The 12,968-nt window shown below is 33.6% G+C and overlaps 2 protein-coding genes across 2 annotated transcripts; both read right to left on the minus strand.

Moving 5' to 3' along the window:
- Window positions 1-3,697: 3,697 nt before the first annotated feature.
- LOC106292364 (mitochondrial outer membrane protein porin 1-like) lies at window positions 3,698-5,607 on the minus strand. Its single transcript, XM_013727956.1, has 7 exons — window positions 5,598-5,607; window positions 4,933-5,070; window positions 4,785-4,846; window positions 4,498-4,578; window positions 4,218-4,432; window positions 3,901-4,122; window positions 3,698-3,809 (listed from the first exon to the last, which is right to left on the minus strand). Exons 1-7 carry the CDS (start codon window positions 5,605-5,607, stop codon window positions 3,698-3,700), a joined length of 840 nt encoding a protein of 279 aa, XP_013583410.1.
- Window positions 5,608-7,997: 2,390 nt separating this feature from the next.
- On the minus strand, window positions 7,998-10,462 carry LOC106292365. Its single transcript, XM_013727958.1, has 2 exons — window positions 9,671-10,462; window positions 7,998-8,220 (listed from the first exon to the last, which is right to left on the minus strand). The coding sequence occupies exons 1-2, from the start codon at window positions 9,889-9,891 to the stop codon at window positions 7,998-8,000; spliced, it is 444 nt and encodes a 147-aa protein (XP_013583412.1). The 5' UTR covers window positions 9,892-10,462.
- Window positions 10,463-12,968: the final 2,506 nt, after the last annotated feature.

The following is a 12,968-nucleotide window of genomic DNA, read 5'->3' on the forward strand; positions in this document are numbered from 1 at the left end:
GGCTTTGCTTAGTTGTTTTGAAGACAATGCTCTCTTGCCTAAAGAGAGTTTCAAATTTACTCTTGGATTGTCACAGCCTTACTCTTTTGCATGCGGAGAGAATAACGGCTATTATTTCCGTACCTATAACACGAAGTTCAGCGTTCTGCCTTCAGCCTGAGTCCTCTCCTCTATCAACCCATATCATTATCAATCGCAGCTCGTGAGTACTGGAAACATTCTTCACGCCATCATGAACTCACGAGCTTCTTGTCTCAGAATAAAAAGAAGCGCGTGAGTACTGGAAACTCAATCACCAAGCTCGCCTTCTTGTCTTAGCCGGTGTATATATTGTCTCATACCAACACGATCGTCTCTATGATTATATCTAGATTTTTAAGACAACAAAGAAAGTGACCAAATTCTTATCGTCTCTACGTCGAGAAGAAAACAAAGAAAGTTACGTTGAAAAGAAAGTTAAGTTGGAAAATATCGTCGAAAAGAAAGTGACCAGATTATTAAGAAATGTAATGGCTGCATTAAATTCATATTGTTTGCTTCCGTGTGTTCTCTGCACGACACGTATGTGAATATTCAAATAAAGGCTTCTCATGATGCCACGTCAATGCTACCAATAGATATTTAAGGAAACCCTTAAAAATGCTTCTCTTTAATATATAGGGGATAACATTTTTGATATAATAAATATTAAGCATGATTCATAAACAATATGTGGTAACTCGGGCTAAGGCATAACTAACATGACAGGTTCGTGTGGGTAAATTTTGTGATGGACAAGTATGAACTTATTTCATTGATGTTTTTTTCTTCTTCTGGTTTGGACTTGTCCTTTTGGTAGGATCTCATTTACTTAAAAAAAAAGAAACGAGACTATGTTTCTATATTAAAAAAAAAAGAAACGAGACTATGTTTCATGATAAAAACCATGTGATAGTTTTTTTTATGAACTATATAAATATTCCTTGAATGTTTCATGACTACTTAAACTTTGTTTTAGACAAAAAAAAAAAAAAAAAGTTTGAGGAAGGTGGCGCAGAAACTCCCCGTTTTGAGAACTTGAGTCAAAAACTTATCAAAAGCAAAATTTGTGACCACTACTCTACAATTACTGGATTCATCAAAGCTTCAACATGGTTAATCTTCTCCCGTCGATCATACCCCATTTTCACCACATCAAGATCAATACACATCTTTACTACCTTGAGATCTGAACATATCTTTTCCACATTTCCCTTGGATCGATTTCATAATCCCTCACTTCCTGAAAAAAACAAAGAGAAGATTGCAATGATATAGCAATAACGTACGGTCATAAAAGTCTCTTGCATTTGTATATTGATCTAATTTGCATTTCAGGATGTGGCATAATGAATACGTAATATTAAGTCACTACTTTAGCTTCTAAAATAGCAAGAATTTTCAAGAATCACAATTCAAAATGCTTCTTTTGATTTTGGATAAATATGTACCGCTTCTCTTTTGCATTCGCTTTTTCCGGCATACTGTTGTTGGAACCTAGCTCGAGCTTTCAAATCACTTGCAAAAAATTACGCTGGGAAAAGTTAAACACACATTCATCAGTACTCAGTACCTTATAACATCGGCTTCATTTCAAGTGTCCATTTCTCTATGTTAAAATGGAATGAGCAGCGTTCAGCCCATATGATTAAAAATACACAAATAACAATAATGTTTATTCAACTTTTTGGACTCTGGTTTACTAAACATAAATCTCTGTATACCGTCTTCAGATTTTCGTTGAATCTATAAAGGCGAATACAGAAAATTAAGAAAGTATTAGCAAAATTGTAAGAGCACGTTTACAGAAAACTGAAATTAGAGGCTTTACTAATTATAATGACGACCAAAATAATAAACATAATTACCAACAGAATAAACCTCCTAAAAATGTCAAACTCATTTCATCATCTTCTCTTCACCATTTTGTTCCTACTAGACTCAAACTAAACGGTGCCGTTCTAGTAGGCTGCATAGTTCCCAAGTTCACCGTTTCCTTCTTCTACAAGTAAGATACGGAGCCAGCGGCTGTTGTGCGGCGATACGATGTAGGAGTTTGAGTCGGACGCTTCCACGACAACCTCGTTCACTCTTTCAGCAATGTCCGGCCAGTTCTCAATGGATCAAATCTTCTTTTCCCGACAGAACCGTGCCTCGGACAGGACCCCATCCCCGGAACCACCACAACTTTCCGTTCAATCTCCGGCGCCTCCGTTAGCGCCAATACTTGAACGGCGCTCACTGATCTCTCTCAACAGATCCGCTTCCTTGCCGCTCAAGCTAGTGCCACGTGATCCGACAAAGAACCGAGTCACGTGTCCGGTGTGAAGGTAGATTGGCTTCCAACCTAAAACCAATTGGTGATAAGTGGAGTGGCTCATCTATCTTATATATTACTAAAGATCCTTTCCAACTATCGATGTGGGAGACTTTGTGTCTAATACGCCCCCTCGAGATGATGGCTCTTTGAGCGTCAATCTCAGAATGCTCAGGCAAGGATCGGTGGGCCAAATTTGGGCCAGATCGATGTGGATCGGGTTGGACTGCGTGGATCGGGCTCTGATACCATGTGAAGGTAGATGGGCTTCCAACCTAAAACCAATTGGTGATAAGTGGAGTGGCTCATCTATCTTATATATTACTAAAGATCCCTTCCAACTACCGATGTGGGACACTTTGTGTAATATCCGGTCCGTTCTGGCGCTGGTTCTTGTCGGGTCCGATTGAAAGCGGGTTGGTTGGAAAAAAAAATAAAAGAACCAGTGGGAATAAATCATTTTCTAAACCTAAACCCGACAAGAGACTTGTCACATTCACAACCCTTTTCACCGAGTTATCTAACAATCTAACTCGCTTGAAGAAGAGCTTGATCAAGCCCAATCAAACGATTCATATCAAGAAACATCAGACACAGATCATCATAGACCTGAATTTTAGTTACTCAACCACAAGCACGACTATGAGCAGCCAAGAGAACCCTCGAGCCTAAGAACGAGAACACTCGGAATAAGAAGAAGAAAAGACCGAATCTGTTTTGGAGGAGCCAAAGGTTAAATGGGCACAGGGGAAGACAGAGTACAAGCCATTCTCTACACTGCCGTGCTAGACAAGCTCGATTCCAATGATCTCGGATCATGTAGCGAACCCCAGGGATTTCCTTGCTAATCAAGAAACATACCTGAAAATATAAAGAAGTTGCAGAGTGGAAGTATAACTCAAGAAACAACAATACGAATCAGTAGAATAACAAAGAAACCGACTCGGAGATGATTAACCACAAAGACTTCAAAATGAATGATAAAAAACGTTTAGGTAAATTGAAAATAAGAAATATTATTTTCATTTTACTCCTTCAAAAATTCAAGGCAATAGAAACAGTAACACCAAAATAAGATTAGATCAAATCAGAAATGCTATTGTCACTGTCTTCAAAGATAAAAAAGACTACATCAAATCGTCTGCAAAAGATTAGATTCTCATGTCAAATCATCATATACTAAAGATAAAAGGGAACCCTCAGCGTGTTAACAGATTCAGCTGGAAGGCTTTGCTTCAACCTGTAAAAGCACAAGCAAGACCAAAACTGATCCCCTGATTGCTGCCACCTTCTGCTGAAAACCTGTAAAACGTTCTTGGATTCCACTTGTACTGAAATAGTGCAGCCACGGTCTCATTGCTATCAGTCTTGATTGGTGTTGGTGGATCTTTGGCGAGACAATTCAACAGCATATGCAGAGTTCATGACCGATTGGTGAAGATAAACTTTCAGCAGATCAGCCCTCCTATTATAGCTATATGCAACAGAAAAAATAATAATTAAATTTAGTATTATTAAAGCAAATATAGTTAAGAGGCAAGCATAGATCAATTTCTGCTGAAAACCTGTAAAACGTTCCTGGATTCCACTTGTACTGAAATAGTGCAGCCACGGTCCCATTGCTATCAACTCTTGATTTCACCAATACTTCTGATCCAAACCTATGCTCATAACCAATGCTAATCCTGCTGGTGTTGGTGGATCTTTGGCGAGACAATTCAACAGCATATGCAGAGTTCATGACCGATTGGTAAAGATAAACTTTCAGTAGATCAGCCCTATTATAGCTATATGCAACAAAAAAATATATATTAAATTTAGTATTATTAAAGCAAATATAGTTAAGAGGCAAGCATAGATCAATAAGGATATACTCAATAACCTGTTGAAAGAAGCTATAAATTTATCAGAAATCAAACTTGAAGCAAAATCCATGCTTCTGAAGCTTTGGGTGGTCACATCAAACGAAGCATCAAATCCAAGGGACCAAAGGTGATTCCCAACTACTTCAGAGAGAGCAAACAAAGGATTACGGAACAAACCGAAGCTTGTGGTGAAATTAGCAATAGCATTGGGATGCACGTAACCCAAGCTAACCTCAAATATAGGAAAAGGTTACTAGACAATCCAAAACTAAATACACAAAACAAGTAGGATCATACCTTGCTAGAGCTTTGGTCCGGAAAAGACGCAACCAAACCGCCACTTAGGCCACCCGCATCAACTGATGATCTCAATCGAATCTGGAGAATGAACATTTAAACAATATATTCAGACAAGAAACAAACAGAACAACAATATAATCAGAGACAGCAATTGATTAAAAAAACTTACAATGTTGTCGACACCATACTTGAGTTGAGCATTTAGAATTTTGTATTTCAAGCCAAGGGAGAAACTTCCAAATGCATGTTTATCGTTTCCATTTTTCAACAAACTTAACATTTACCCTATAGGGGTCGAAATTGAGGCTCGCTTTCAACCCCTGTTGGTAGTCGGTGAACAAGAGATCTACAGAAACGCAGGCAATTAAAACACACTAAAATGCAGGCAATTAAACAAACAAAAACGCACTATCAAGTAGAGGTTTGAGTTACCTCTAGCCTGTTTGCCAATGTCAGAGAACTGAACGAGTCCCTTTGTTCCTTCCCCTCGAGAAGAAAAATAACTATTCAACTCTGAAGGATAGTAAGATCTGACTAGAGTAGCAATCGAGTAAGCTCGGCCCAATTGGACTGTATACCCAAATACATAAACACACAAAGCAATTGACTGATTTAAGCATTGAAATTAAAAAACTGTAGCAATCAAAATTAATAGACAGATAAAAAAACAATGAAAATATTATATATCATATATATATCAAATGAAGTTGACGAAAAAAATTAAATAAAAAATCAAATGAAGTCAAACAAATTAAAATCCAAAAAGTAACTAAAATGCTTATGCATTTAGATATGTGAAAGGGCCCTTTGGTCACAAGGATAATAATAATGTTAGCATTACAAAAATCACATTATATAAAATAGCAAAGGTTATTGACATTAATAATGGAAACCGTAAAAATACAAATCAAATAAACATAGAACCTCTGTAGCAATCTAAACTTACGAGCAAGCATAAATATTAGATCATACATACATACATAAATAAAAATCAGGTCAGACAAACTATAATCCAAAAAAACAAAAGAAATTTTAGAAAAAACAGTAACATTAGAAGAAAAATCCCATTATAACCAATCTATAACAATAAAGTTAACAATTCTCCATTCTCGACCCCCACCTCAGCATTGCCTATCTTAGAATTGGACACGTGTCATCTATTTTTCTTCTCCTACTCCATGTTAAAAAAAAATAGCGTTGGTCTCTTTTTTTTTTTAAACAGCAAGCAACAGCAAGCGTTTGGGCTTCGCAGATATGTTTGTGTTTGAGCCTTTCCAAAAACTAATTCGTTTGGCCCATTTCCTTTAGAGTTTTCTCCATGCCGTAGTAACAATCACCATTCCTCGCAGTTCTTCCTTTCTTTTTCTTCTCACGGTGGCAGTTTTCATTCTTCGCTATTCTTCCATACTGCAACGGCGAGCGTATCTGTTTCTCATCTCTTTAATCACAACATTAACCCCAGCCCCACTACTCTCCCCACCCTCCGTCAATTAAACATCATAATTATCATGAAAGCTAACCTCTTGGAGCTTTATACTATAGATATGTTTCATCTCCGCGATGAAGATCCCAAACAGCTAAAAAAATCTCAAAACTCCAGACGTTCTAAAGCTTCGAATCTTGCAATGGCTAATTCCTACACGCGTCTTGCTGACTTAAGGGCGGGGCGTTGTTCAAACACTGTTGAGGTCCGTCTTCTCCGGTTCTGGGAGGCTCGGAACACCAAGAAAGGAGGCGACCTATCGACATGCTCTTCTTGGATGAACATGTGACTTTGATTAACCCGATTTTGCTATTGTAACAGATTATGATGTTTATTTCGATTATTGCAATTGATTATTTCCACACAATATAGTCGACGCTTATCCATGGAACCGTGAATGCGACCCGCAGCCAGACGTACCGACAAGATTTCAATGAGGGATTCATTTACTCTCTTAGTGGATTTGATGTTACACGTAGCAACAACAATTTCAGTCTGTCTGATATATGCCCTTGTCCCTATTCGCTTCGGCGAGGGCATAAGGTTCACTCAAGTTACTGATTCTGACAAGGTCATACCAACTGAGATGTTTCGCTTCCAGAGCTACGACCAGCTATTAGCACTTGCAAATACCGACAGACAACTGCCAGGTTTGCTGTTTACATTTTCTAAATCTAACTATTTAACAGTTCTTGACTTATATTTGACGTAATTGTGTTTTTAAACATCCAAGATATGCTTGGTGAGTTAAGTGCAATACGAAGTACTTAATAAATATACAGAAAACTCTCTAAAAATGTTTAGATGTTTAGTTTTTTTTCCTATAAATATACAGAAAACTCTCTAAACATATGTTTTACAAAAAAAACATCTTCTATTTTAAATATGAAAACTAAGGCTTTGTTAATAACAGGAAAAACGGTGGAGGGTGGTTGCTCGGAAAGGAAAAGGCCAATGTTTATCATTTCATCAAAACTCAGTGGGATGTGATGACGTAGTGACGAAGCCTGCCGTGCCTTCTGTCCAAAACAGTATAACAAGGGGTTGGTAGGTGCGTTGTTGCGAAAAAAAAGGACCAACGGCATGCCAATGTGAATATAAATGCTTTTCTTTATCAAACTAAAACTCAAATAATATTTATAATAATATTACGTATTTGTCAAAGAAAAGAATAAGAATGTTAATAAATCTTTGCTGATGTTTTTAGCAAGGTGTAATATGTTACTGAATAAAAATAAAAATAAATATTGATATATATATATATCTTCCTTTTTATTTTTTGAACAATAGCTTGAATTAACAAAAATATTATAGTAGAATCAATTGCTAATCAATATCCTACTATATAAAAGAGACTAAATTCAAGGCTTTTGGGACTATCCACCTTAGCCAAAATATTCTCATCCAAAAAGAATTAGAAATAAATGTCATTTAGAAGATAATTAACTAATATACGATTTTTGATATTTCTAGAAATTTCAAATTTGTAACTGCTAATTTATTAATGGAATCATATATCTATATTGAATTATGTTCTATTTTTAATCGTTAGACTTCAAGGGTAAATAAATTATTAATTTATAATATATATAGTTTATAACTTTATATTGTAGTTATAAATAAAGAGAAAATAACCGGGGAGGGTGAAGAAGCTCATGTAAAATTATGTAATTAAAATGGTAAAATGGTGAGTATGATGAGGTGAATCTAAGAAAATTTGTTGTACAAATTATGGTGCTTTATTTGTCCATTATAATGATTTAAAATAAAATATATATTCACATAAATAAGTCAATATTTGTTTTTTTTTTTGGTAAGATGTTAAGATTATCATTTTATGAAAGGTTACACTGTTGTTTTTAAACAACTTATTACATCAAGGAAACAAAAACAACCAACAACAACTCAAAGTAAAAAAAAAAAACCTTAAGGAGGTCTTATGCAAGAAAGATAAAAAGAAGTAGAGAAGAAGAGAAAGAAGAACTTGCCGGGTAAGAGAGGAGATGGTCACGCATCATACGGTCGAGAGAGGCAAGGATGACTGATGAAGGTGAGGAGACAGCTGTGAACACACGAGCATTACGCTCTTTCCACAGCAGGTAGATGGCTGACTGAAAATAGAGCTTGATGACTGGAGTAGCATGCGCATCTGCGTTGACGCGGGGTTAATTGATCCAGGCTGCAACAGAGTGTAGATCAGCCTGAGGAGAAATCCAAACTTCAGCAGCAAAAGACTCCTATATCAAGCGAGAGAAAGAGCATCAAAGAAGAGATGATGGTGAATCTCTATTTCCAGATTACAAAGGACGCACGTTCCAAAGACATTTAACCCCCAATGCCTCAAGCGATCCTTGGTTGGCAGTCTTCTCCGCAAAGCCAGCCATGATATAAACGCATTACGTGGAATATGTTCCTTGAACCAAATAGTCTTGTGCCAATATTTATTTTTGATAGTGTTTATTTTATTTTCTGACATTGGTATCCATATTTTTTTTAGTAAACTGATCCAAAGATATTAGTTTGTGGAGCTAACCAAACGAGGATTATAGTGTTTACTTTGGAAAAAGTAATAGGTTGAATGATAGATGACGTGCATGCTTTTTCACATGGAAATCTGCACATACATTAAAATTGTAAGATTTGAATCATAGAGAAAATATAGTATATATGACTGAAGTTGGTCCATTCCGAAACTAAAGATTCTAAAATTCTTCTTTGTCAAAATGCATAGATGTGAATCTTACATGAATAGAGTTCTCCATTGCTTATACCAGTGTAATAAACTCCGTGTGTAAAGAAGAAAAAATGTTATATAAGTGAAAACAAAAATTATGATTTTTTTTCTTGTGCCTATAGGTTCTTCGCAATTTGAAGAAGAAAGAACATATTGTGTAAAAATCTTTGGCTCGGTCAAATTTTATCCAGTTGTTTATAAAACTGTTGTTATCTGATTCATGTAATTTTTCGATTTAAAAGCTCAAAAAACCCATCTATGCTGATTTTTTGATATTTTTTTCTGTGATTTGAATTTAAAAAGAGATAAAACTTTCGATAAGTTATGTAAACTCAGAACAAGTATTTAGCTTTAGAAAGCATTTACATGTTTCAAACTTATAATATATACATATATAATGTTTAAAATTATGCATATAAAACCTGTGTAAAATGTGCCTGAATATGTTTCTCTTCTTTAATGTGTTAATCGTACTATATATAACATTATTTTAAAATTTCAAAAAGTTTATGTCACATACAAAAAACCATCAATAAAAATATAATTCTCCATCTACAACAAGAAAAATGAAAAATTATAAACATATAAATTTAAATTAAGAAAAACTAACATTGGAAAAAACAAGAAGTTAATGTAAAAGAAAAAAACCAAAAAATAATATTATCAATAAAATAAATTTATAAACAATACTAAAAGGGGATATAGTCCAAGGGAAGAGTGTCCACGTAGGATCAAAAAATCAACTAATAGAAAAGTTTCTTTTTGCCATGTCAGCCGGGCTTTGTAATGTTGGGCTTCGTTGTTTTTTTAGCCCAAATGTTGATCAAGATTTTTAGCATTCAATTTTAAAATACGTAAAGTCTATTTCTTGATAAATCTCAGGACTTGGGAGCATTTCTAAACGAAAGATTGAAACTTTTTTTTTCCAGGTTGATTCTAGAGAGAAGACTGACCAGTGAGCGAAGAACTCCAAAACGGCGAACTTGGCAGAGGTGTCTTGGAAAACTGAATCAAAGTTGATCGCGTTCGGCTCGACGGTGTTATCTTTCTGATCCGCGATGACGTTACTACCGATGTCTCGGAGAATCGAGCGCGATCCTAGGGAAAACGAAGTCGCGGCAGCAGCTTCAAGGCTTACCAAACCCACGAAGAAGAAGAGGTGTATCAAAGACATCGAAACCAGTTGATTATAAACAAGCTGATCCGAAAGCTCGAAGCTTTAAAGTAATCTTCCCTCCTAAAGTTTCCGAGTGAAGATCTAAGAGCGACAGAGCTTCCCTCCTTCCGTTGCGGAAAACGAAGGTCTCTGTTTTGAAACGACAACGCTTTGACCGGCGACTATGTTTGTTCTCCGACTACTTTTCGTAATGGGCTTCGTTTATACTGTTATTGGCCCATTACTAATTACTCATCGTCCTAAATAAAGGTCCGTCTACGAACCGGAGATAGGCGACCGGTTGTTTTGTCCACGCGCTGCTGAGCTAGAGGACAAAAAGAAAGTGAGTGAGCAGCAGCTGAGTCAGCAATGATCTTAGAAAATCGACAAAGTGACACCAACCACAAGTCAACACCATCTGTCTTGGTCATAAGGACACACAACAACACACCTCACACATTAACATACTCAACTTTATATCATCGCCACTTCTCTTGCATTATCAATTGTTTTTTTGGCAGCAAAGGACAATAGAATGTATCGATCATGTGCACATCCTCTACCTCTAATAATAATACGGTTTACTACAAGAAAATAATAATGAAAACTGTACTAACAGGGTCCACGTGCATGAATTCATTTTCTGATATCATGAGAAGTGGCAACATGTATTGCATTTGTTATATACTTTCTTTTATCATGCGAATTTCCCACTTCTTTCTCTCTTTTTTTTTCTAAAAATCATAACAAAAACCCCAATAATTCCAGTTGTCAACATCGTTAATTTACTTTTGGACATGTTCAAATAATTTTGTTTTTGTTAGAAAATGACTAAAATTTTGTTTTCTATCAAAAAGATCTCAATACTTACAGTGGTTTGGGGGTGTATTATTGATAACAGAGAAGTAAAGGTGAAGAAGTAACTAATCATAGTATAACAGGGGTCGAATTATGCAAAAAACATAACATTGAAAAACATAATACATAATATATTAAAAATTAAGTATTAAATATCAAACAAGTAATAAAAGGAGGATATAAGCCTTAGATAGAGTGTCCACGTAGGCGAAAATAATCGACCAATGAGAAACTATATTTTTGCCATGTCACCTCCTCTATTTGTTTTTACAAAATGATGCTTTAACTTTTTACTTAAACAATTATAACCGAAAATATTTTTTTTGTGAAAATATATTATTTATATAAATATAATTATATTTTTCATTTACATAATAGTTTGTAAAGAAATATTTAGTGTAAATAATATCATAATTTTATAAAATACTAAAATAAGTTGGGCTGGTTTTCAACTTTCACAAATAAAAACTATTATTTGTAAACTTAGAAAAGAATATATCAAGAATATTCTTTTTTATGAGATAAAATAGAAAAATACATCGGAGACAAATCCATCTCTATTATGAAATTCCTCGATTTTAGAGAAAAAAAATAGAGGAATACATTGGAGAAGGTCTAAGGCATGACCGACGTAAATGATAGACGTTGAGATTTCAGCTTTTCTAATTCTTACTATTCTAATGTTTCAATATAATTTGAATATTCTCTTTGTTTTATAATATAATGGTTTAAAAGTATTTTTTGTTTCACTATATAAATTGTTTTCATATTTCAATGTAAATTTATATTTATTGGATATTGTGTGGCCAATTAAATTATGTAAATTACTGTGTAATTGATTAAATTTATATATTAAATGACAGTTTTCTAAAGTAATAACTTTTAAATATTACAGATTTTAATTAAAATTGGTTACATTTTGAAACCGATAGAGTAATTTATAAACTAACTCTATATAGATATGGAGAAAAAATTGTAAAGTGGTCACACCTTGAATTTCTCTCATTATGTGCATTCCTAATTGAAGGAGATAATCTACATCTAATATTATGTTACTCTAAGTATATTAGAAATGGTCGAACCGTAAACCAATTAAAGATGATGTAAGGAAGAAATAAAGATGTATTTCCAGTTATCATAAATATAAAATCAATTAACAACAACTTAATTATGTCCAGCATATGACAATAGAGAAGCGTTTTCATACCTTCTAATATTATAATATCTCACTATATTAGTGGCTAAATCAGTTTTCTCTAGCACAAATACTCACTCTATTCTTAGAATTTAAACTTTTCTATCTGATAATATTAGTAGTTTGATCCCAAAAAAAGAAACGGTCGAACTGTACATTGTAATTGGAGAAAGAAAACGAACAAAAACCAACCGAAGACTTTTAAGGTATATGAAGTAGCAATTCTCTCCAATTAAAGAATAAAGCAATAAATTGTAAAAATACAAAATAAAACAAAAAATATATACATAAAGAAAGATTTAGTAAAATAAAATCATAATATAATTTCCACAATTGATAGTGCTCAGTTACACTAAAAAGTCTAACTTTAGAACATACACAGTTTTATTTACATCTTTAAACCTATTATCTAATTAAAATGATTCTAAAAAGTGTCAGCATGAAGAGTTAGAAAATATACGATAAAATATAATACATAACGTTAAAAATATATTATCACTAATCACTAAAAAATCATGTTAGTAGTAATAAAAATGAAATGACAACTCATTTATTAAAACCATAGAACGACACGCAACAAGGTGTTATTTAATATACAAACTACAAATTAATATGCTCAACGCAAACACACATAAAAATAAGACATCATATTTGGATATATTTAAATAAATAATTTTAAATATATTATATTCTTGATAATTTTAAAATTGCTTAAAAATATAAATTATTATAAAATTAATATACAAATAAAACTAAAGCAATATTTTGTAACGTAAAAATAATAAATTAATAAAAAATATATTATGTTAATAAAATAGATTTTAGATTTTAAAGACTTCTAATTCATGTAATATTACAAAATTCAAAATTTGTTTATTACAATTAATATTTTACCATTAGATATATTAAAATAATATTCTAGATCGATATTCAATTGTCAGTTTTCAACTATTACACGTAAAAAAATATTATTAAGTACGTTTTTTTTAAAAGGGGATTTTATATTTTAAGTAGGTTATTGGAGAACTTTTTATTTTCGTGA

The sequence above is a fragment of the Brassica oleracea genome, chromosome C5 (genome assembly GCF_000695525.1).
Source record: "Brassica oleracea var. oleracea cultivar TO1000 chromosome C5, BOL, whole genome shotgun sequence".
NCBI lineage: Eukaryota > Viridiplantae > Streptophyta > Magnoliopsida > Brassicales > Brassicaceae > Brassica > Brassica oleracea.

Bases quoted from the DNA above. Each gene is read 5' to 3' on its own strand.
- LOC106292364 (XM_013727956.1), bottom strand. The intron at 4,847-4,932 runs GTAACTCAAACC...GCGTTTCTGTAG, and splicing joins CATTGGCAAACAGGCTAGAG to ATCTCTTGTTCACCGACTAC. The intron at 4,579-4,784 runs GTAAATGTTAAG...TTCATTCTCCAG, and splicing joins TCAATTTCGACCCCTATAGG to ATTCGATTGAGATCATCAGT.
- LOC106292365 (XM_013727958.1), bottom strand. From the start codon at position 9,891: ATGTCTTTGATACACCTCTTCTTCTTCGTGGGTTTGGTAAGCCTTGAA. The intron at 8,221-9,670 runs GTCAGTCTTCTC...CGCTTGATATAG, and splicing joins TTGGAGTTCTTCGCTCACTG to GAGTCTTTTGCTGCTGAAGT.